Source organism: Protopterus annectens, chromosome 1.part1 (genome assembly GCF_019279795.1).
Source record: "Protopterus annectens isolate FY-2018-M chromosome 1.part1, PAN1.0, whole genome shotgun sequence".
Lineage (NCBI taxonomy): Eukaryota > Metazoa > Chordata > Ceratodontiformes > Protopteridae > Protopterus > Protopterus annectens.
In genome coordinates, this window is record NC_056726.1 from 171,935,033 (window position 1) to 171,960,341 (window position 25,309).

The 25,309-nt window shown below is 40.7% G+C and overlaps 1 protein-coding gene across 2 annotated transcripts in view; it reads right to left on the minus strand.

Moving 5' to 3' along the window:
• Window positions 1–25,309, minus strand: part of PLBD1 (phospholipase B domain containing 1) — a 1,215,938-nt gene that overhangs the window by 485,926 nt on the left and 704,703 nt on the right. For both annotated transcript variants that reach the window (XM_044073961.1, XM_044073969.1), the window contains exon 5: window positions 17,973–18,131. In XM_044073961.1, coding sequence (XP_043929896.1) covers window positions 17,973–18,131 — 159 coding nt within the window. The remainder of the gene's footprint in view (window positions 1–17,972; window positions 18,132–25,309) is intronic.

The window sequence follows — 25,309 nt, forward strand, 5'->3', positions numbered from 1 at the left end:
TGGTTCTGTGTGTGAGGCGTGGCCTGCACAGCTCAACAATTTGCTGCAGGAGGTCTCTGTCCACTCTATAGCGCTCCACTATCTCCAGCTCATGTAGCCCCTGGTAGGTTACCCTAGGTCTGTACACTCTTCTCTGTCTCCTCACTGTGGGTTGCTCAGCAGCATTCGCAATGGCACCACCCTCAGCATCTTGCACATGTTGCCTTATAATAGCAATGGCAACCCCTAACATTTTTTGTCTCAGTTAAGCTTTTTAAGTTTTCACTTCTCTTTGTAGACTGCAGTGTTGCAGCGTTTCTGAGAAAAACATGGGGGAATGTTGTTTGCAGAGTTTTAAGTGCTGGGCTGGGCTGGGCTAGTGTACTGCCTGTGTAATTCGCTGATTCTGATTGATTTCATCTGGCAGGTCTGCTAGTTCTCCTTGGTTAACTTCCTACTACTTTTCCTTCCTTTTCCCTTTCTGTTTCCACTGGGGGCTGCGACGTGCAAACAAGCAAAAACACGCGCACACGAGTGCACACGCATGCACACAGGCTTACACAGGCTTAGGTGGGTGCACATGCACGCACACAGGCTTAGACAGCCTTACACAGGCTTACACGGGCGCACACACGTGCAGACAGGCTTAGACGGGTTTACAGGTGCGCACACGTGCACACACAAAAAAAGTGATATCCACGGTGTACACCTTCGGTTTCTGGGTTTCAGTTAAGACAACTGTAGACACGCCTCTTCCAGTCCTGAGTAACTTACAGCAAACACATGCCACTCTGCTCCAATAAGCTTACACTCTTTGATACATACCACCTCATGATGTCGCCTATTTTCTACTCTGTTACTCCCCTAATCCTACTCTTACACTCTAGGGACATGGTTCACATGGCAGGGAAAACTGGGATTCACTATCCTTATCCTCATTTACATAGGATTGCCTACTAATGCTTGATTACATCTTTCAGACTGAGCCCCCCCCCCCCCCCTAGCAACCACTACTCAGTAGCCATGTTGTCTTCAGCCTGCCATTCACCTGCATGCCAGATGAATATTTTTAATAAAATGCCTATTTTTGGCTTTTATTTTTTTTTCTGGTTTTTAGAGCTCCGCACGTTTGCGCGGCGCTGCGCTGCGCTATGCTTAAACATCAGAGATCGGGGAAAAAATGTATTTTTTTTATTTTGCAACAGATAAAAATGCCAATGGCCTTATATTTGGCCATTGGCATGCTTCCTCAACTGGATGCATCCTTTATTTGGAGCTGTCATAGCTCTGTTTTGCTGTTTGCAGAACGGTACTCCGTTACCAACAGAGTACATTTCTGCAAATAACACTACTCTTACTCGGACAGGTTAGTGTTTCCTGGATCACAAATTTACCTCATCTGCATAGCTTTCAGCAGCAAATGAGGTAATTTGCATAACATAACACTGTCCGTGCAAGAGTAGTTTTAGGAGCTCTCATGCATGCCCCTGCCGGCTGTTCCTGGATCGCTCGGCAGACATATTGGCTGTCTGGAATCTTACTCTACTCTTAGACTCCGTGCAAGCCTTCGTGAATCCAGCCCACTACCTTAAAACATGTCCTTTACTGCTCTATAGTACTTTTTTCTACATTTGCCTGCATCAGATGTCTTCCTCCCAGTGTTATGATCTGCATGCTGTTACTGATTTATATTATGCATTATGAATGTAGCAACAGTAGGATCATAGAACATTTGGCCATAGTGTGCAAGTAGTGAACAACATGTATGATCAAGTCATTCTGATAATGCATCATGTGCTATGAAGCATGCCCATCTGTGGAGAAAATGCAGAGTCCAAACAGAAAACAACTTCAACAATGGAAGTGGAGAAATACAGACGGAACTATAAAAATAATTAATTTATTTATGAAACTAATAAATACAAGCTAGCTTTTGGACATGAGGAATAAACTCCCATACCCTTCATCGGGCATTAAAAAGTGCTTACTAGTAAAATAGATTGCAAGGAATGAGTATTGTAAACATGAAGATGATAAAACAAGCCAGATCATCCACTAACAGTATAACATCAATAAATAATTTTAAGCAATATACATAAGGATGGCACTAATGCAGTGAAGTAGTTAGAAGAAAGAGTTATAAAGTTGTGCATTCATACATTAGAAAGGCCAGTATGATTTTGATGTAATTTGTTTGTAAGCAGAAAAAAGGGAAGGCAGTGTTCAATAGGGAAAAATAGAAGAGAATGGAATGTGGTAGGCAGCTGGACTGGAGACACGTTATTACCTTACTGAATGGACATGGATAAAAGCTTTCCTACCTTGGGTGATCAAACTTGAAAATTACTTTTTAGCTAATGCAAATTCCTCCCTCACTCTCCTTCTCCAATATCCATCAAACCAACTTTTTACAGGTTTTATGGTGGTGGTGGTATGTTTCATCATCCTTCATGAAATTTATCCCACGTATCCACCACCCATTCAATGATGTAAAAATTCATCATATCTAAACTAAAACTGATGTCATTAATTTGATATATATCCCCTTCCCTCTTCTCATCTCACATAACTACTTGTGCAAGTGATTACTATTCATTTATGCACCTGTCATAAGTTTTATCCTCACAAAATGCCTTCCCTCATACCTGTCTCCTAGGCATTAAGCATTTGTGTCTTTCGGCCTTTCTTACTAGCCATTGTCCTAAATCACCCTTACTATGAATGTGACTTTTTGGCAACCTCTCAATGTGCATACATTTTGGTAATACATCTCAGGTAACTTAGTGGTAGGTTACTCTGAGGATAGTGTACATGGTTGTGGGTTCTAATCCTGGAAGTGGTTATTATGTGTGTGCAGTAGGGTGGCCTAATGTTTAAGGTGTTTGCCTTACAAACACAAGGTGCAGGGTTTGACTCTCACAAGGGATAATTGGCTAGGCTTACAAATGGCTCACAAGGGCAGTTAGCCTAGTACTAATCTATGAATCTTTCTATGAATCTATATGGCCCCTACAAATGCATGAAATACTCTAGTTGTGGTATCACCAGTGTATCATACAGCAAAGCTGTTACTTATCTGCACTGTAAATCTTCCCACTTAAGTATGCATTCAGGCATTAGTTTGGCATTTACTACTGTTTCCATCATATTTCTTGAGTAGTCATATCTGCTATACTCATAATTCCTACCTTCATCACTGGGAATAAACTCTCCAGTGTAACTGTTCCTGCCTGGTTCTTTTTGGAATTACAAAATCTGAGTGAAGCAGCATGCACTTCCCAGCACTGAACCTGTCACAACATAACTCCTGTAACATCTATTGGCCCACTACATCACTTGTCTTATTGCCCCAGTGAGGTTGTTTGCTCCATCCAGCATTGTACCACTTTCCTCACTATCAGCTGAAATAAACATTTATTTTGTTTGCAATTCCTTTCATCTCATCAGACAAATAAACTCTGTGGATATCTGTGCCCAGAAAGGATCTCTGTGCTATACTGATCTTAAGTGTCTTAGTCTGGGCTAGTGTTTCTTTAACCTGAAAGTTATATGTTGTACCTTTCAAAAACTACTCGAGCACATGTCATTTAACTCCCCATTCCTGTGTTACATAGCTTGCCTACCCACATTCTATAAGGAAGAATGCTGAAAGTCTCACCTGAAGCCTAGGCATACATACATTATGTATTGAGTTACCTGTGTCCTGCTACAATACTACAATGGTTAGGAAACTGTGTGACTTTTGTGTGGTATGTTCTCTTTTCATTGAATACATTCACCTTCTTTCTCGCTGTTTGCACCATCTAGCTGTTCAGTTGCTTCTTAAACAGTCCTGCTTAGATGTAGGGATCTCCAAACTTCACACAGAAGACAACGTACACAACAGTCTATCGAATGATACACTGGAATAATGTAAATACATTCCATAGAACATGGAGACAGGAAAGCATGATGCAAAACTGCAAGAGGAACAGCTGCACACATACTGTATCCTGCTCCTTTGTTAGCCAATCAGAGAAGTGTATGAGGTTTGTGTGGTATGATCTCCTCTCAGTGAACACATTTTAGTTACACTCTTGCAGGATATTGACTTCCAGATATTTCACAAGGTGTCCTCTTAGAGTTTTCTGTATCATTTTACCAACCACTAACGTGAGGCTTCCTGGCCCACAGTTAGCACAGTCTGGTAAATCTCCATTCCTCAGCAGTGACACCCCTACTGTCTCCTTCCAATTCACAGGAACTACCCCAATACATATTTAGTAACTTTGGAAAGCAGTTCCACCAGGAACTTGTGGATCTACAGACTTCGACAGGTGGCAGAGGGCCAAGGACTGCATTAGAAGTACTGAATGAGACACTGACATAATGCAACTATACCATCATGACAAAGGAGGATGGGAAAGCATAATGTAAAGCTGCACAGGATCTAGCTGCAATCATGAGGTAAAAGTAATCAATTAATGAAGTTTTCTTACTGGAGAACTTTCTATTTCCTTATCCATGTAAAATGTATTAGTGGGAAAGTACAGTTTTGCAAGAAAACTTATCATAACTTACCATAACAGAAGATGTTTTAGTAGATCACACCTGTAATAATGTAAGCTATTAGGTTATATCATGCCAAGAATGTGATCAGACAACCAACTTTCAAAGCATAATGTGCCTTAACTGCCAGGGTCTTGAATGCAGCTGTATAAAAATAAATATAGCTAGGGCACGAAAAGCTTCACAGCTTTCTTGCTTTGGGAAGGGAATAGCCCTGAAAGCAAAAATGGTAGGAAAGAAAAAGGTAAAACAATGCAAACTATGTACACAAAGATCTCTCTCTTTATATATATATATATATATATATATATATATATATATATATATATATATATATATATAGTTTACTACTGAAACCTTGAAACTGCATACATCGACTGGTTACATGGCCGACCAAAAATCTTGACTCTGGAACAGAGGAAATGCAGTCAAGTCAAAACTGAATAAATCAACACCTGTAGTTCAATGTATTCGACATAGCAAGAGGTGACATCAGTCACCCATGCTAGGCTGCTTACCATACCATGACATTCCATAGTCAACGGTACATGTATTTTACTATTTTGCAGGGGGGGCAAGCCCATCCTCCACCACCATGTGTGGGGCTATATACCAACTCTGAGATCGCACTACAGTGAGAAAATAGGCTAATTTTCTGCTCCTCACTGAACTGCAATCTCTGTGCACAATGCCAAACTCAGATGCTAAACTACACTACCCATTTGCTGTAGTGCAGTCAACGTACTTTGAGTCAGCGTTCTGCCCATTTGAAAACTGCCTTTTGACCGCAAGCAGGTCGACAGCAGTCACTTTGAATATTCAATAGTAAACCATATATACATACATACAGACACACACACACACACACACACATATATATATATATATATATATATATATATACATAAAGATATATATATATATATATGTATATATACATATATATATATATATATATATATATATATATATATACATATACACACACACATATACATATATATATATATAGATATATATATAATATATATCTATCTATATATATATATATATATATACATATATATATATACATATATATATATATATATATATATATATATATATATATATATATATATATATATATATATAGATATACATATCTATATATATATATATATATATATATATATACAGACATGCATAAATTCCCACCCTTGCTATACAGCAAAATGAAACAAAGGGGATGGAGGGAAGGAACAGCTACTACAACAGTGATCTACTAGAACATCTGTAATGATAAGTTTACTTACACAACTGTACCACTGTTGCAGTAGCCTAAGCTATTAGCATATATTACCATAGTTTAGAAACATACAGAGAGGAGAAAAAGTTTAAGAATACAACAGGCCCTGGAGAATTGTCCTAGAAATCCAGTTTTTAATGCTTTGTTAAACTTGTACAGAAGACCATGTTGCTGCTTCTAGAATACTTCTAGAGTCCACTCCTTTCCAGTGTGGAGTCTAACCCTGCCTTAAAGTGGCTTGTTATGGTGCAAATAATAAAAAGAAATAGCAAAAGACAGCCAAAATTATCTGCTTTGACACTGGCTGTCTTTTTTTCTTACCTTTATAGGAAACAAACACCTGACTGGCTTTTCAGAAGTATTCAGTATTGTCTAAGTAGTATTTGAGCTGCCTGCAGACATCCAGAATATGAAGGATTCTTTCTCTCTTCTTTTTAGGTTCTGCAAAGAAGACAGGGAAATAAAGATGTAGCTAGGCCATTTGGGGCCTGGGATGAGACCCTTATTTGGTGCCTATCTGCGGCTTAGACAGAGCAGGAGCTAGCCTAACATGGAAAGACTCCCCAGCAACTTTCTTCTTGTTCTTGTGGAAAGGGAAAGGAAAAATCAAGGAGACTGGGAACTACTTCACTGGTCCAGCCAAGAAAGAAGCCTTAAAGATGGGTAGCATAGTCTGTAAGAGTAGGTAAACTTGTGACAGCAAAAAAGTAGTTTTGAGGTACAAAACCCACTGACATTCCCCAAAAAGTGTATAGTTCTGACCCAACACATAAATTCTACGACAACATATGTAGAAAAAAGGTTAAAGCACAAATGTTAACACACTATGCTCACATAAGCATTCACAGTGTGCAAAATTCCCTTGAATGTCAGGCCAAATTAAATTTCCTATCATAAAAATAGTTATTTCACAGAAGACACACACACAAGTGTTCCTCATAGAAATTAAATAAGGGAAGGTTTTCTCTTGCAAGGTACTTATCTGCCTAGCCTTGAAGGATCACCAGCGGAATGTCAGTTCCATGAAGACTGCAGAAACAGCATACTTCGGCAGCAAGAGAGCTCTGAAGCTTTTCGCACCTTAACTGCTTTTTTTATGCATCTCTGCTTGAGCTCATGTTAGTTAGGGCACTTGGACGGTACCCTTAAGTTTTGAAAACTGTCCAGTTGATCATATACTTTGCAGGATATAACCTTAATAGCTTAGGCTACTGCAGCAATGATCTAATGTTGACCATCTGTTAAAATGAGAAATAGTTACCGAGTCTTGAGCAGTAGGAGCCTAATTAATCCTCCTGCTTTCAAAAGTCTTTGATTCCAAGAAACTACTTGCTTTCGGAAAGCTTTTTGCCAAAATTCTGCACTGAGACATGCATCTTTTGATTTACGATACCTGCTAAACTATGTGAGCTGTAAAAATGTAAAACATAGATGTTCTTCCTTAGACAATGGAATACGCAATACTTTTACTATCAAACATCTATAAATCCATGTAAGCATGAATGACAATCCAAATATATCACTGGGAAAAGTGTTCATCTCTCAGTACTTTCCAATCACAAGGCTGATCAACATACTGCTGTTTTGTTATAAAGCATCCCTAAGCACTGTTAAGATTGGGTCTCACACTACAGGTTTACATGGGACAGACCATAAAACAGCTTTGAAAGCTGTTAGATACTTTGCTCTGCTCAGTTGCAAACAAAATGTGTGTTAGAATGAAGTGTTTAACAGCTTTTAATGTCATTTGCTTTTTCTTCAGAGGGGAACTTTGTTTCTGTCTGCTAACTGACTGACAGCTTTAAGTGTTTTAATAGCTTTCAAATGCTTTGAAGCAATTAAAACACTTTGCACTCCTAATCTTTTTTTCCTGTAATTGGTAGTGCATTAAGCAGATACAGTTCCCTGCACTACAAAGAATTATGTTCAGGTCTTACAAGTCACAAGTCTTATTATGTGCTCTGACATGGATGCTCATAGGTTAATAGGTTCATAGGTTGGTACTAGGCTATGAGACTTACGGCATATACAAGCCTAGCCATAACAATTCCCTGGCTATTTCTTCCCACAGTATTTATTTCCCTGGACTCCTGTCTAGCAGGGCGACTGACGTGATCCCTGGGGTAAATTTCCTATCTCCCAACCAATCATCAATGTTCCTTTTGAAGAGGGCCAAAGAGGCGCTCTGCTTGACATGTATGGGCAGTCTATTCTAGAGTCTGGGGAGTTTCTGGGACAGGAACCTATCTCTCCAGCATGTTTTGATCATTGTGATGACAAGGTTTAGATCCCTGGAGCATGTGTCTCTGAGTGATTAGGATTTCTTTAAGTGTAGCATATCCAACAGCTCTGGGTTTGACATGGCCTTGTATGTTAAGCAGAGATCGCCTCTGAGTAGAAGATATGTGACAGAGTATAGGTGGAGTTTTTTTAGATGGTCAACATACGTCTGCATTAGGACTTTGATTCTTTTAGTAAGGTATTTCTGTGGCCTTTCCACTTGTTGCAGATGTCTTGAGAGGTGCATACCAAATGGGGCACTGTATTCTATAATGGGTCTAATGATGGATGAGTACAGTGGGATAATGACCTCCTTTTTTCTGGATGAAAAGCCCTTAGTGATGAGGTGTGCCACATAGAAGGATTTCCTGACTGATTGATGTGGTTATCGAAGGTGAGATCACTGTCCACCTGTGTCCCTAAGTCTCTTATCACACTTTTGGTGTTTAGTGTACTGCCACCTATGTGGTAATTCAGAGGTAAAGGGGATAACTATACATTTCTTGGCATTGAGCTTGAGCCCATGGCTCTGGCACCAAGCATCTGCTTCTGTAAGGCCCTTTTGTAGAATATCCACATCATTTGGGGATTCAATAATGGCTCCCAGTTTGCAGTCATCTGCGAACTTTGTTAGCCAGAGTCCCTTAGTGTTGGCCTGTACTTCAGAGAAGTAGATGCCAAACAAGAGCGGTCCCAGGACTGAACCCTGAGATACTCCACTTGTCACTTGTCTGGAGCTGTATTTGAAGTCAGCTACTTTTACAGTTTGGGTTCTGTCAGTAAACCAGCTGGCAACCCATCGAGTGATGTAGGGATTAGTGCCCAGCTTAGTAAGTTTATCTATGATTCCAGAGTGGGGGGTGGTGTCGAAGGTCTTGGTGAGGTCCAGATGGGCTGTGTGGACCACCTTACCCTTGTCCATGGCTCTGGAGACTGACTCGAAGAATTCATTCAGGTTCAGGAGACAAGATCGGCCCTTCATGAACCCAAACTACATAGGGCCAGTGTTTGAAGATTGCCAATGTCTTTGTTTATAAGTTCAGATAATATGTTCCATGGCCTTGCAGATCAGGGTTGTCAGACTGATGGTGTGGTAGTTCCTGGGATCCAAGGTGGATCCCCCCCTTGTGGAGTGGGACAACTGTAGCTGTGCGCCACGAAGCCTGAGGTGAGGCTATGCTTAAACATGACAGTTAGGTGAGGTGCCAGTTCATTTTGTAGTTCATGTAGTACACAGCCTGGGATGTCATCTGGTCCAATGGATGATGTACTGTTAGCTCTGGAGAGTGCGTTGTTTACCTGTGTGGCCATTATTACTGGAATTTGGCAATCTTTCGGTATTGAGATGGGCCCTTTAGGGGATGAGAGGAGGATGAAGTTTGCACTGAATTGATCTTCAAGGATATTGGCAATATCCTTGGGATCAGTACATTTAATGCCATTCTGTTGTAGCTCAGAGCAGATCTGAGCATTGCCATTTAGATTCTTGACATAGCTATAGAATGCTTTGTAGTTGTCTTTGGAATCTTTGGCAATTTTATTTTCGTAACTAGCTTTGGAGGATTTTATGAGGGATCTCAGCTTCTTACTAAGGCTGGTAAGGGAGTTTTTTTGCATCCTGGGATTTTCCTCTTTTCTGCAACAGTTTCTTCCTTTTGTTGTAAAGTTTGTTTATGGCAAGGGACCATGAGATTGGCTTCCTTTTTTTGGAGGAGAGCGCCTTGGTTCTACTGGGGATGGCACGATTCATGCAAGAGTGGATGTGCTCGTACAGTGTCTAAGTGTAGGATTCAGCAGTCGAACTTTCAGTTCCCATCTGCATAGGTGTTATGAAGTTTGTCACTTCTGACTTGAGTAGCATGAAATAGGCTTTGGAGACGTTTTTTTTACAGAGGTATCCTTACTGGGGGGTGGGGGTGGGATGTGGATGTCAAGGGTGATTAGCTTATGGTCAGACCTGAATTACCTCTTCAAGTTTGCTCTTGAGGTGAATTTCTTGGAATCTATGTCTCAAACCCATAATATGTTGGTTATAATGTTAGACCTGACCATAATTCTCTACATTGCTAATATTCATAACAGTTTTATCAGACAAGCCTTTATATCTCTGAATACCTTTATTTTACCTGTATATCTATTTCTGCATTAATGTAAATATGGAAAATATTTGATATTTTTAAAAGTTTTGAAAACAGTCATCAATAACTCAAATCATGTACATCTTACAGTGATGAATTGTATATATGCAGCAAATAATGCTAGCTTGCAGATGTCAACTTGCCCCATAATGCAAGAACCAGTGCTTATATCAATCACATTATTAGAAAAAAAGAAGTTATGTATTCACCATAATGTTCCATGTTTGTTGTCCATCTCGCCTTCATTCCTTGCTGGTTGGGTATGGAACTGATAATCTGTTCTGACTCGGGCTATACAAAAGCTCGAGGACTTCCACCGGCTCGTGGCTACACCCTATCCCATCATGCTCAGGGAAGATTACCCAGATCTTGTTTGCAGATAGTATAGCCAATGTCCACAAAGAGTTATAATCATGTTTGAAACGGACTAAAGAAGAGATTCAGAGAACATCAAGTTCCAATTAGCAAACAAATGCTCCATCCCCCAGAAGCGAAGGCTGGGGAAAGGAGGGTGGGACGCAAGAATGACAGCAAGATGGACAACAGACATGGAACATTATGGTGAGTACATAACTTCTTTATGTTATGTTGTCCTATCTCACCTCCATGTCTTGCTGGTTGGGACAGCATCCCTAGCACCATCTTTCTTGGGTGGCTCAAGGGAAAAAACTCCTCAGAACAGTGGACCCAAAGGCCCTATTGCTGGGGGCCAAATCGACTTTGTAATGAGTGATAAAGGTATAAGGCTTTACCCATGTTGCTGTTGCACAAATGGAATCCATAGGTTGCCTTGCCTGAAAGGCAAATGAGGTTGCTATAGCTTTTGTAGAGTGATCTTTTACCTTTCCTGGAAGCCCTCTGTTCTGAGATTTGTATTTGAAAGTTATACAGTCTGTAAGCCACTTGGAAAGTGTGACCTTTGATACGGGTCCCCTTTCTTTTTATATGAAAAAGATACAAATAGCTGGTCCAATTTCCTGAAAACCCCTGTTCTATGCAGATAGAAATATAACAGTCTAGGTATGACTAACTGGTGTAATTTGTACTCTTGGGAAAAAGACTGGCAAGTCAATGGATTGATTTAAATTAGCTTCTGAACATACTTTTGGAAGGAAGGAAGGGTTGGTTCGCAGGGAAACTCTACCTTTGTTAAAAGTCATGCATGGAGGATGTATTGAAAATGCTTGAAGTTCTGACACCCATCTAGCAGACGTGATGGCTACCAAAAAGGATGTCTTCCATGTTAAAAACTTTAGTTCACAGGATGATGCCGATTCAAAGGGTGGAAGGATCAAAGAGGATAAAACAAAGTTTACGTCTCATGGCACTGGTGGTTCTTTTAAGGAGGGCCTCAGGAAGAATGTACCTTTCAAGAAAGCTTTGCAAAGCCTGTGGGACATGATTTTTAGTGCCATTTCCCTGATATGATAGTTTGATATAGCAGCTAATTGAGCTCGAATAGTAGCCGCAGCTGCATCTTCATTAAAAAGCTTAGCCAGAAAGTCTAATACAGCTGTTACAGGGGCAGTAAAAGGATCAATGTGGCTGTTAAAAGCCGAATGGGAAAATCTTTTCCATTTACTACAATATAAGTTTCTAGTTGAAGCCTTATGAGACAAAATCAAAATATGCTTCACTGCAGGGGAAATATCAGGAAACCCGGCTAAGTGTGGAACTGCAGCAGCCAAGCTATCAACTTGAGGGTTTGAAATGATGGATAGAGCATCCCTGAAGGATGAGTCAATAGGTCTGGGAACTGATCCAGAATCCACAGCTCCTCCTGGAAATGGGGCCATAGAAACGGAAAACAAATCTGACGAGGCCAGTACGGAGCGATGAGTATCAAACTGCTTCCCAACATGCTGGCTTTCTGAAGAACTTTGGGGATCAAGGGAAATGGGGGAAAGGCATAAAGGAAACCCGAGGGCCATTCATGTACAAGTGAGTGCCTTGGTGACTCCCCGGGCTGCACTGGGTATTCAAGGATGTGGCAAAGAGATCGCAGTAAGGCTGGCCCCACTTTTTAAAGATCATTTCCGCTATCCCTGGCTTTAGGGACCACTCATGAGGCATCAGAATAGTTCCTCAGGATTTGCATTGCTGTCAGAAAACGTTGGGAAGAAACTACCCACTGCCATACCCTTTGGGCCTCTCAACAGATTGTTTATGTACCACACCACTAACATGTTGTCTGTCTGTATTGCAATCGGTCCTAGTGGAAAGTAGTCCTGGAATGCCTGCAACACCAACAGCACTGCTCTCATCTCTAGGACGTTGATATGCAAGTGGTTCTCATGATCCTGCCAAACACCGTGGACAGTCTTTCCCAGATAATGCCCCCCCACCCTATCTGGGAAGTGTCCATGGGTACCGTGGCTACTGGTTGTGGAAAGATGAATGCTTGGCCTAATGTCATCTGAGTGGAGTGAAGCCACCAGCACAGATCTTTCTTGCAGGATTCTGTGATAATAATTTTGTGAGACATGGGCAGCTCCTGCATGGACCACTGGGTGGACAGTAGCCACTGAAGAATTCTCATGTTCAGATGAGCTAATGGTATCAAGGTTATTGCTGCCACCATGGTACCCAAAACTTTCAAAACAATCCTCGCTTGCATTTTTTTCTTGGTCAAGAGGTTTTTGACTTGATGACGTAATGTTTGAATCCTCTTGGGAGGAAGCTTGGCCAACATTTGTCTTGTACCTAAGTCTGCCTCTCTAAAGATTATATGCTGTGATGGCAACAAGGCAGATTTTTCAAAATTTATTGTGATACCTAGGTAAGAACAAAGATGAATAGTGGTGTCTCTTGCTCTTGTTAGTAGATGCTTGGTGGTGGCGGTTAGGAGCCAGTCGTCTAAGTACGAGAACACCAAGAATCCTACACGCCTCAAGTGAGCTGTAATCACTGCCATACATTTGGCAAACACTCTGGGGGCTGTAGTGAGACCAAAGGGAAGAGCTTAAAACTGGAAGTGACTGGCTCCCAGCTGAAAGAGCAAATGTCTCCTGGATTGCCTGTCCATTTTTATGTGGTAGTATGCGTCCTGGAGATCTATCGAGCACATCCAATCATCTTTCCCCAGAAAAGGGAATATCGACTGCAGTGTTACCATCTGGAATTTTGATTTCTTTATGGACTTGTTTAGTCTGCTAAGAATCCAGAATGGGCCTCCAGTCCCCTGTCATTTTTGGAACTAAAAAGAACCTTGAGTAAGTTCTGGATCCAATTTGGTCTGCAGGGAGAGTTTGGATGACTCTTTTTTCTAGCAAATTTTGAACTTCTAAGGTTGCATGATCCCTTTGACTGGGTGGAACTCCAGGACTGAGTTTGCCTTTAAAGAGGGGAGGAAAAGGGCATGTAACAGCCTCTGGACTGTTTGTACCCATTTGTTTTTCGTGATTTCTATCCAGGTGTTTGGGTACAATGATAAGTGACCCACGACTGCCTACAGAGATGGACAGATGGGCCTCCCCTCAGGAGCGCTGAACAGGCTTACCAAGGAAGGAGTCCCTGTCACCCTGGTTCTGTGAACCCCCTCTGCTGCATGGTCAGTGTCTTCTATTGTTACTTCCCCCTCTGCCCCTGGGGGAAGAATCACCACGTGCATCTGGAAAGGCTCTCTGGGACTTATGAAACCACATTTTTTCTCCCTTCTGACCTTTGGGATAAGGTCTGGTAGGTAAGAAGAAATGGACTCCAATGGCAGAGAATGTCTTTCCTTCCTGATCGCACCTGGTTAGAGTCTCTTTAACTTATGGCCCAAATAAGGACGAGCCGTCAAAAGGGGCGTTAATAAAGAAAGACTTAAAGGGTTCTGCAAAATCACATAAGTGCATCCAGGAATGTCTCCTTAAGGAAATTCCTGTACCTGCTGCCCTACTCATTTCATCAGCTGTGTAAGAAATGAGCCTCATGGAAGAGTTCACCATAGAGTTTAAGGTGGAGAGTTGGGAGGAAGCCTTATCCAAAACCCCTGCAGCTACAGAACCTTGGATGGTATCTCCTAGTTCCTTCAGGAGATCCCACTGAAACTTAGTGAAATGGGTCAGGTAGTTCAGCGACCTAACAGCAAAAGACACTGAAGAAAACATACACTTTCCATCTGTCCATTGTATGAGACTCCTTGTTCGGTGGATGGACAGATGAGGACGTCTCTGACAACTCCTTCTTGGTGGCTGCAGCCACCACCATAGCATCTACTGGGACACCTTTATTAAGGAACTCTTTCTGTGAAGGTGCAGTGATGAACTTAATCTGGAGAGCCCCTTGCCTCCCGAATGAACTACAGTCATGAGCTGGTTGAAAGGTGGAGATACCCAAGAGGTGGAAGGGTGAGACCCGAAAGCCTCCAGGTACAAAGACTCATTCTCAGAAGGGTTGGTGGGCTTCCAGCCACCTGTCTGTTTAGGGATCTCTAGGGTGTCTGCAAAGGAGACATTCTCGGAGGGTGACTGTGGGGACCCTTCTGACTTATCGAGGTCCATGTCTGAAGTGATGGACTCCTCCGGGGAGTCTAAATGCTTTCTGTTGCATAATCTCTTCCGAAAGACTTCTTCAGAGGGATACTCCAGAAAGGTTTTGGAAGAGATAGCTTCACTCAATGGGGCAACCTGAGGCTTTGGGTCTCTGGACTTGGACCTGACAGCGGAGTATTCTGAGGTGACAGCACTCTCCTCATCAGCTCAAAAGCCCCCCACAGCCCTGATTTGAAGGAGCCCCTGGCTCCAAGGAACCAGAAGACCCCCCCTGAACCAAGGCCGTGGGCTCCGAGGCCGATGTAGGAGGCGAGCTCATCTGCGTGGAAGCCCTGAGGTAGATTTGGATCGGACAGCTGTCCGATCCGACTCTCCTCTCCAGACCTGATGGAAGAACGTCAGCTCCTAGACTCCTAAAACTCCGATGGAAACGAGGAAGTTGGAGTGGTCGGGCCCAAAGATCCCAGTCTCGGCACCGATGATTCCACTACAATCAGGTCCAGGCACTCCAGCTACAAAATCCCAGAATGGGTCAGAGGAGGAATCGATAAAGGGGAAGTAGTCTTAGTCGGCTCCAAGTCCCTCTGGGTCAGAGTCAACTGTATCTTGGCCAGTGCCGGTGTCCATAAAAATCTCCTCATCACACACTCCACATCGTCATCTGAGAGGCTTCTGAAGGATCGAGAGGAAAGGGTCAGAGACCTCAGTGTCTGCAGCAAAGGAGATCTCAGAATTGGGGAGACCGGTTCCAAGACAGGGGACCAGCTCTGGAACTGAAACTCTGTCAGCTCTGAAATCACAACAGGAGCTGAAAAGGGGGATTTCTCGGGCCCGAAAGCCTTCAGGTCCGAAGAGGATTCCTTGGCAAGTTTTTTTGTTGACTCCGAATGTGAAGCAGATGAAGATGTTCTCTTACCCAACTTCTCTGATCTAGAAGACGGGGATTTTTTAGTCATTTTGGAGGTGCTCTGAGTCCTTTCTAAAGTCTCTGAAAACAGAACTTTCTCTCTATTAATACCATGGAACTGAAGGCATGACAGAAAGAACATGATTCCTGTGAACAGCACCCAAACAATACACACTACTGGTATGTCCATCAGTTAATGACATCTTTTGATTGCGCTTGTCACATTTTTTAAAACCCAAAAGTTTTGATTCCTTAGGATGTTTCAACATCCTGTTAACACACACACACACACACAACAAAATCTAACTACAGTCAACTATGAAAAACAACACAACTTTTTTTTTTTTTACAGAAAAAGGTTAGAACTACTACACAATAATAATGCAATAGTTTACTAAACTACAGGGTGAGAAAAAAGGAGTAGTTCTCTAACTAAAATGAACTGCTCCTAATTAACACAGGGAAAGAAGAAGGAAGATGGTTGGGAAGGAAGATGGTTGGGAGGGTGGCCTAATGGTTAAGGTGTTTGCCTTAAAAACACAAGGTACAGGGTTTGAGTCTCACAAGGGATAATTGACTAGGCTTAAAATGGCTTGCAAGGGCAGTTAGCCTAGTACTAATCTATGAAGTCTATGAAGAGAAAAAGCCCTCTAAGTTAAATTGGCCGAAGGGAGCCCTCAAACTCAAATGAGCTACCCAACAAAAGCAGAAAGGATTTAGTTCAAGCTCTCTAACTTAAATGAGCCTAGGAACCGGGATAGGGAAAGAATCAAACAGGCCTAGAGGTAGAACGACGGCCACCAGAAAAGCACAAGCAACAGTACAGCAAAGACCCTAAACAGCTACATACTAATTTATAACAGTTAAACCACGACGAGAAGGAACAATTTTGACAATTTCTAGTAAGTAATAAAGAAGAAAAGTTTCCACTTAGCCAGAGCCTGCATGAAAGCACCCGATCGAATTTAGTGGCAAATGAGATCTGGGTAATCTTCCCTGAGCATGATGGGATAGGGTGTAGCCACGAGCCGGTAGAAGTCCTCGAGCTTTTGTACTGGCTGAGTCGGTTCCGAACCCAACCAGCAAGGAATGGAGGTGAGATAGGACAACATAACATTTATTATTAATAACTTATACTTCAAGTAAGCAGTTATACCTCTGGATGTGTTTACATTACAAAACTTTTTTTTATTATCGTTTTTGTCAAATACTCACTGCTTGTGGAGAATCCTTCTTAAAATAACTGCACAACACTCCATATTTGCTCTGCCAATGCGGAAAAGAATTCATTACTTTCATAACCCTGTATAAACCCTTCCATTACTCAAGCTCTGAACATCCAGTGGAGATGGCTGTACTAAGCATGCATGCATACCAAATCGTTTGTCTTCTACATGCAACCTATACCCAAGGGAACCAGTCTTGAGATACTGCTATGAATATACAAATATTTCTATTATTTATAACTGTGAGAAAAAAATTAAACTGTTATCACTCAGGATACGTGAATTATTACCCACATAATTTTTGTTTCATTTTTTTCTTCCATCTGATGCTTGCATGGGTGCATAGTTTTACTCTTTCTGCAGGTCCATTAATGGATTATTAATGCAAATATGACAGAGGTACAGCATTTTCCTGTAACGTTTTATAAGCAATCTTCAACACCTCATGAAATGTACAGTTCACACTGAATGTTTTAATAGCATATATTGTAATTCGTTATCAGGTTGCAGTAGATTCTTTAACGCTAAGGCTACCATTCTTGACATATTACCATTAACCTGTGAATATTAAAATAAGTGTGGGAACAAAGAAAGCAGTATAGCTCATGATATGAACATGTTACCCACTTCCTTTCTGAATTGTCTTACTACCACTCTGTGCACTTATAGTTGATGACTTGCACTACTCTTTCCATGTCTATCACTGCAATGGAAATCTGAAAAATGTTTCTCTAACTCTGTACCCACGTATTAGTAGTCACTCATGGAATCATGCATGGAATGTAAATCTCATGCTGTACAAATGCACTAAATTAGGACAGCTGTTACAGATTCCTGTCATTTACATTATCATCAGGAACTGGACTAATTTTACACATCTGTTAGCCCATTGGACACAAGTGTACCTTTTCAGAGGTGACAATGCTATATACTCAGTCAGTGTCTGCTTAAGTATCTTGCTCAGATTAAAAATTTATTCCATGCTCAAAATACATTTAATATACATCTGCACACACTACCATGGTACAAAATTACATTTCATTTCTTCACTGAAGAACTTTACAGAAATACTGATTTGAGATTATGACTATGAAAAGTAGCTGTAGCAACATTGCTCTGCAGTATTACCTTAATGAGAGCAGAACAATGCCCCATTTCCCACAGGCTTTTCTTTTGTTGTTCACGACTGTTAAATACTGTACCACCCCGCGGAGGAAACAGTTCTTGAATAACATCCAGAAGATCACCAACTGCATTCAGGAACTGGATGTCAAAATAAGTCAAGGGCTGAAAAGAAAAGAAAGTATGTTTCATTTCAAACAATGCATTAATAATTATAAGAATCCAGAGACAGTGGAGTACTGTTTCTCTGACAAACTTGCTACCTGTTCGTCACTCTGTTTATTTCTGTTACTGCATTTGATGACTGGAGAGCTATGGGATCATTACCTGTCTATTTTAAGCATGACTGAGAAAAATTTTAAAAGATGCTGATATCAACAACAAGAATGAATAACAATACATGAAGAAATTTGTGCTGCACAAGAAAAAATAAAAACAAAAATCAAATTAAATAAGAGAAAGAATTGTTATATTTACTTAGCTTTGGCATACATGACAAAATCAATGAAGACAACCAATGCACCATATTTAGAGATGTTTGGGGCTATAGCATTTACATCAAGAAAAGAAATCGGTCTGTTTTTTGTGTTTTATGTAAGAATAAATTAATATACACAGCACACAGTTGCTGGCCTGTTTTTTGCTACAGCATTTACAACCAAAATACTTCCTAACCAAAAAAATGACAGCTATGAGCCCCCTAAGATATAGAGAGCATCTGAAAGTGGTGTCACTCTATCCTGTCTCTTACAGATTTCTACACGCTAGACTCTGGCTAGCTTAAAAGGTTGCAAATGACCCTGTCATAACTTGTTCATAGAACTGGAAACACCTTAAATACTAGCTCTAGGGACCTAAATCTACATATCAACATGACCTGTTAGAGGTAGTTCAGAATAAGCTCACATTTCATGCCAAACAAAGTAGCTCCTACTCTCATTGAAAAAAAACTTAGTTGAATAAATGAATGATTTACCATACATTCACCCCATGTCTAGCCCCACAATGCTTTACAGACAGGGGAAGTAGGTATACTGTAGTGGCTAGGCTCTTTACAATCATCTAAACTGACTGTCAGCTAAACTCTGTGGCTAGGCTCTTTACAATCATCTAAACTGACTGTCAGCTAAACTCTGGCTCTGTTTTTGCTCAAAACCACAATAAGCTATATCCCTAAATGTGAACAAGTACCTTTTCATTCCCTATTCCTCTTTACTCTCCCTTCTTCACTTACTTCTATCAAATTCTCTTCCCTGACTTTCTCTCTAAATATGCCATAAGCCTGTTTTCCCTCACTTCATATTGCAATTCCTGTTTGTATTTAACTAACTTGCCTTTAATTTCTCTACAAACTGTCTAAAATGTCTATAAATATTAAATAATTGTCATATAATTTGAATCAAATCTTAACCAATGTTTTTACATTATCACTAATTTGTTAAAATTATTTAAATATCAGATGTTTTTGTTTTATTTTTGAAGATTGTAAAATTATTGTTCTTAAAATGTTTTGTAATAATTTGAAGCTTTTCTCCCCTAGCCTCAGCTGAAAAAGGGCTTCTACCCAGTCAGACTTTCTCGGTAATCAAATGTCAATAAATTAATAAATTGTGTAAACCTATGAACCTATTTTAAGTAACATACTTTCTAACTGAACAGTACATAAATTTGCAGGCACAGCTATATTGCAAACATGTTTTTACTACCTGGATAAAAGAAAGTAAAATTAACATTAATCAGTAAGGTTACAGGGCACAAATGTGTGATAAGTATCATTTTGTAGTAACAGCAAATATGGTACTGGCAAATTACATTATTACTTGACTAGAATCATGAAACTAGGGACCTAAATCTACATATAAGGAAGTTAGTGATAATTATTGGTATTGCCTCAGACTAAATGATCCTGCATGGGGAACATGAAATGCCCACATTCACAAAATGCAACTATATTACTCATCTTTACTTTGTTACAGTTAAAAATTAAGTAAACCATTTTTTGTACATTATGGATGTGATGCCAAAAGTGCTGTTATCAACATTTGTGAATATCGTAATTATGATGCAATAACTTCAAAGGTAGATTATTAGTGGTAATCCAAAAAACATCCTTATGTACAGTGCAGATACAGATGAGAGCAACAATTTCCATGATTAAATCATCTTGACTTCCTTTCTTAACAAACTGTATATTTACAATTGGGAAACATTTTACTTAGTGTACTATAATGTTAGTTGATTATATGTCTTCATTATGCAGGATGATTCTGACTGTCTGAAAATATCTTCAGCCAAAAGGAATTTCATAAAAAAGTTATCAGCATGCAGAATCAATCAAAATGTTTATACTTCGACTAACTATTAAAAGTTATCTCTGAGTTTACGTCCTCCTGTTCCCTGTAAACATGTACAACAAAGTATATCAATCAGAAAACAATCTGGAACATGAATGAATTGTGTCTCTTAGTCACGAGAATAAATCCAATAAAATGAAAACGACCAGAGAACACACACACAGCTAAAAGCATTAAACGTTTATTTGATAAGCACTTTCACACCATTATGGGCGCTTCTTCAGATCAATGCACCATAAAAATCTCAAACAGAATAAAGGATACGAAACCTACAGCACTGTGCCCTCACTGCCAGTTCTTTAACAATAAACAACCAAAACACTCCAGTTCAGCAAGTCATTGCTCGAGCTGGTAAAGGGCCATATTCGAAACTGTCGGGAAATAACAAAAGTGAGAAATGGGATGGAGCTGTAGAAATCCTTGGCGTTCAGAAAAAACATCTGGACAACAAGAAGCTGGTGGTGACTTCTGGTTTTGCAGGTGGAATTATGACTATAGTATGAAGCAGGATCCTGGCAATATATTTAAGAAAAATGCAAAAGAAGATATAAATCATATATGACTGAATCACACATGCACATGCACACACATGCCCCATACAAAGAAGAACACACTGATATATAGACACAGACACAGACACACACACACACACACACACACACACACACACACACACACACACACACACACACACACACACAGCCACCCCCCACATCTTCTCGTTACTTAACTGCACCATGAGTACTCCCATAGGAGTGAGTAAGTGATCACAGCACATGGTTAAATGGCATTAGCCACTGCCCCAGAATGCTGCATTAGCATGCTACTTTGCCCATAAGATCTCTCCGTGTGCTGTGGCCTCTATGTGGGGAAATGCTCAGTGGTAGAGCAGTCTCTAAACTACAAAACCTTAGCATGATGTAAGTTAACACACATGAGTTAATTCTGTAAGAGTTTTCTGATTTTTATTTTGGTTGCTAAGTGTTTTCTTCTATATAGTTCTGATGCTCAATAAACTTGTTGCAAAAAAAATAAAATGTCAAGTTAAGGCTTTCAAGTCACAATAAACTCTTTTGAATCTCGGGAGATGCAGATGAATGGCTAGGGCGGGGTGAAGGTGGCAACCATTCCGAGGGCAAAGTGTTTGGAGGTACAATTAGATGATGCCAATCAGTATTCAGTGTTTTATCGCCATTCAAAAATGAATGGTGATATTGCATTTGCAGTCAGAACTGAAGCCCTTTAGTGCTCCCTGTGTGGTACAAATTGTAACAGCTGCTTCTCAAGTCTGAACTGAGGAGGAGAAGTTTTTTTTTATTTGCTCTTCAACTTAAAGTTGAGGGATGGCATCATATCAGGGGACAGTAGCAGGAACCAGAATAGCTAGTTATACCTCTGAGGGAATGTGTGCACTTTTCTGAATTTAGCACAGAGGTACAACAATATTGTCTGCATTATAAGGGTGCATTAGTTACATTTTTGAATATTAATTTGATTATTTAATTATGAGTTGTTTGTAACAATGGAATGCACATGTACATTGTTTCAAAAAAACTAATAAAATGTTGATAATATATATTTAAGACAGTTATGTAAAAATTGAAAAGAAATTGGAAGATTTAGTGGTACTAGGGAAATGGAAGAGTTGGTATGGTGATATCTGAAAATACTTCTCGTGTGTGTGTGTGTGTGTGTGTGTGTGTGTGTGTGTGTGTGTGTGTGCGTGCGTGAGTGCGTGTGTGTGTGTGTGTGTGTGTGTGTGTGTGTGTGTGTGTGTGTGTGTGTATATGCATGTGTGTATGTTTTTTGGGTCTGATATTATTGAAATTTCACTTACCCGAAAATCAGATGCAGGGGACAACTTCACCAAAAACTAAGTTTCATGAACAACCGGATCACCATAGTTTTACTCCGGGAAATGAACCACTTGGTCACCATGGTGAACTTTGCCCCTTTCCCCACTATAGTGCGATCTTGGAGTTGGTACATTTAGTTAAGTAGGGTGTGGGGAGTGTAGTCCCCCACATGGGACAGTGTGTGGAGGGACAAAGTCCCCCACTTGGGTAGGTTTGATTTACTTCAGTTAATTTATTTTGTTGTGGTGGCCAAGTGGTTAGTTTCCAGGAGAAAAACTGCGGTGATCAGGGTGTTCTTGAAGCTAAGTTTTCGGTGAAGTCGCCTCGTGGATCTGATTTTCTGGTAAGTGAAATTTTGATAATATAAAGTAGACCCATATCGAGATATATATATATATATATATATATATATATATATATATATATATATATATATATATATATTTTTTTACACACACACACACATGACTGACTTCAGCAATTGGCTAAGCTTGTGGTGTCATTCACAGGGGATCCAGTATCTGTCTGCCTGAGATGATATGATGATCGACAGACCATGATGCTTGGCCAGAGATGGTCTGCACCTGTCACCTCGGAATTCAGGTTACTGGCTAAGGCTCTTGCCACCCCTATAGTGCCTTTTTTAGGCAAAGTTCAAAGGACAAAACCACCACCATAACAGGTACAAGCATACAAAATCTGAAGGTAATGCTACTCAATGCTAGAAGTCTAAACCACAAAATGCACTCTCTCGAGGCACTCCTAAAAATGGAGAACAAGAGCACCCTTGCAATACCAGGCTACAACTCTTACCACATTTTTCGGCCAACAAACCAGGACCAAAACACTAAAGGTGGAGGATTGTCCATATTCACCAAGGATATTCACAACACCAGGCTAGTTGCTCAGCACAAAGCATCTGAAATTCTCCAGGTGCAACTAACACTAGGTAAGACTGCAATCCAAATTGTAGCTTGCTACAGACCCCCCACCATGCCCATGATTCTCACTACACCTTTCTAAACATAATAGAAAATATTAAGATACAACCAAACACCCTAATACTGGGTGATTTCAACTACCCTGCCATTAACTGTGAAAACTACTCATATATGAACACCTTTGCCCAACAGTTCTTAGAACCCATAAATTCCAACACCCTGGATCAACTAATCCTTAGTCCCACCAGGGGCACCAATATCCTAGACCTCGTCATTACCAACATGGGAAATCGATGTTCCACACCTATGGTCACCCCCTTGTTGGTCAGGTCTGACCATAAGCTAATCACCCTTGACATCCACATCCCATGCCCACCCCCCAGTAAGAAAACATTCGTAAAAAATTTTTGCAAAGCCAACTTCAAGCTACTCAAGTCAGAAGTGACAAACCTCATGACACCTATGCAGACGGGAACTGAAAGTTCTACTGCTGAATCCTACACTAAGGCACTGTACGAGCACATCCACTCGTCCATGAATCGTGCCATCCCAAATAGAACCTAGAAGCTCATCTCCACAAAAAGGAAGCCAATCTGGTGGTCCCTTGCCATAAACAAACTTTACAACAAAAGGAAGAAACTGTTGCAGAAAAGAGGAAAATCCCAGGATGCAAAAAACTCCCTTACCAGCCTCAGTAAGAAGCTGAGATTCCTCATAAAATACTCCAAAGCTAGTTACAAAAATAAAACTGCCAAAGATTCCAAATACAACCACAAGACATTCTATAGCTATGTCAAGAATCTAAATGGCAATGCTCAGATCTGCTCTGAGCTACAACAGAATGGTATTAAATGTACTGATCCCAAGGATATTGCAAATATCCTGGCAGATTGATTCAGTGCAAACTTCACCCCCCTCTCACCTCCTAAAGGGCCCATCTCAATACCGAAAGATTGCCAAATTCTGGTAATAACGGCCACATAGGTAAAAAATGCACTCTCCAAAGCTAAGAATACAGCATCCCTGGGACCAGAAGACATCCCAGGCTGTGTACTACATGAACTACAAAATGAACTGGCACCTCACCTAAGTGTCATGTTTAATCATAGCCTCACCTCAGGCTTCATGCCCACTGAGTGGTTCACAGATACAGTTATACCACTCCACAAGGGGGGATCCACCTTGGATCCCGGGAACTACCGCCCCATCAATCTGATGAGCCTGATCTGCAAGGCCATGGAATGTATTATCATGGAACTTATAAACAAAGACATTGGCAGCCTTCAAACACTGGACCCCACGCAGTTTGGGTTCATGAAGGGCCGATCTTGTCTCCTGAACCTGACTGACTTTTTCGAATCAGTCTCCATAGCTGTGGACAAGGGTAAGGTGGTCCACATAGCCTATCTGGACCTCGCCAAGGCCTTCAACACCATCCCCCACTCTGGAATCATAGATAAATGTACTAAGCTGGGCATTAATCCCTATGTCATTCGATGGGTTACAAACTGGCTTACTGACTGAACCTACACTGTAAAAGTAGCCAACTCCAAATCCATCTCCAGACAAGTGACAAGTGGAGTACTTCAGGGTTCAGTCCTGGGACTGCTCTTGTTTGGCATAGTGGATATTCTACAAAAGGGCCTTACAGAAACAGATGCTTTGTGCCAGAGCCATGGGCTCAAGCTCAATGTCAAGAAATGTATAGTTATCCCCTTTGGGAAAAACATGTACCTGTGAATTACCACATAGGTGGCAGTACACTAAACACCGAAAGTATGATAAGAGACTTAGGGACACAGGTGGACAGTGGTCTCACCTTCGATAACCATGTCGCCACAATAGTCAGGAAATCCTTCTATGTGGCACACGTCATCACTAAGGGCTTTTCATCCAGAAAAAAGGAGGACATTGTCCCACTGTACTCATCCCTCATTAGACCCATTATAGAATACAATGCCCCATTTGGTATGCACCTCTCAAGACATCTGCAACAACTGGAAAGGCCGCAGAAATACCTCACTAAAAGAATCACAGGCCTAAAGCAGATGTCCTATGCTGACCGTCTAAAAAAACTCCACCTATACTCTGTCGCATATCATCTACTCAGAGATGATCTCTGCTTAACATACAAGGCCATGTCAAACCCAGAGCTGATGGAATTGCTACACTTAAAGAAATCCCAAACCCTC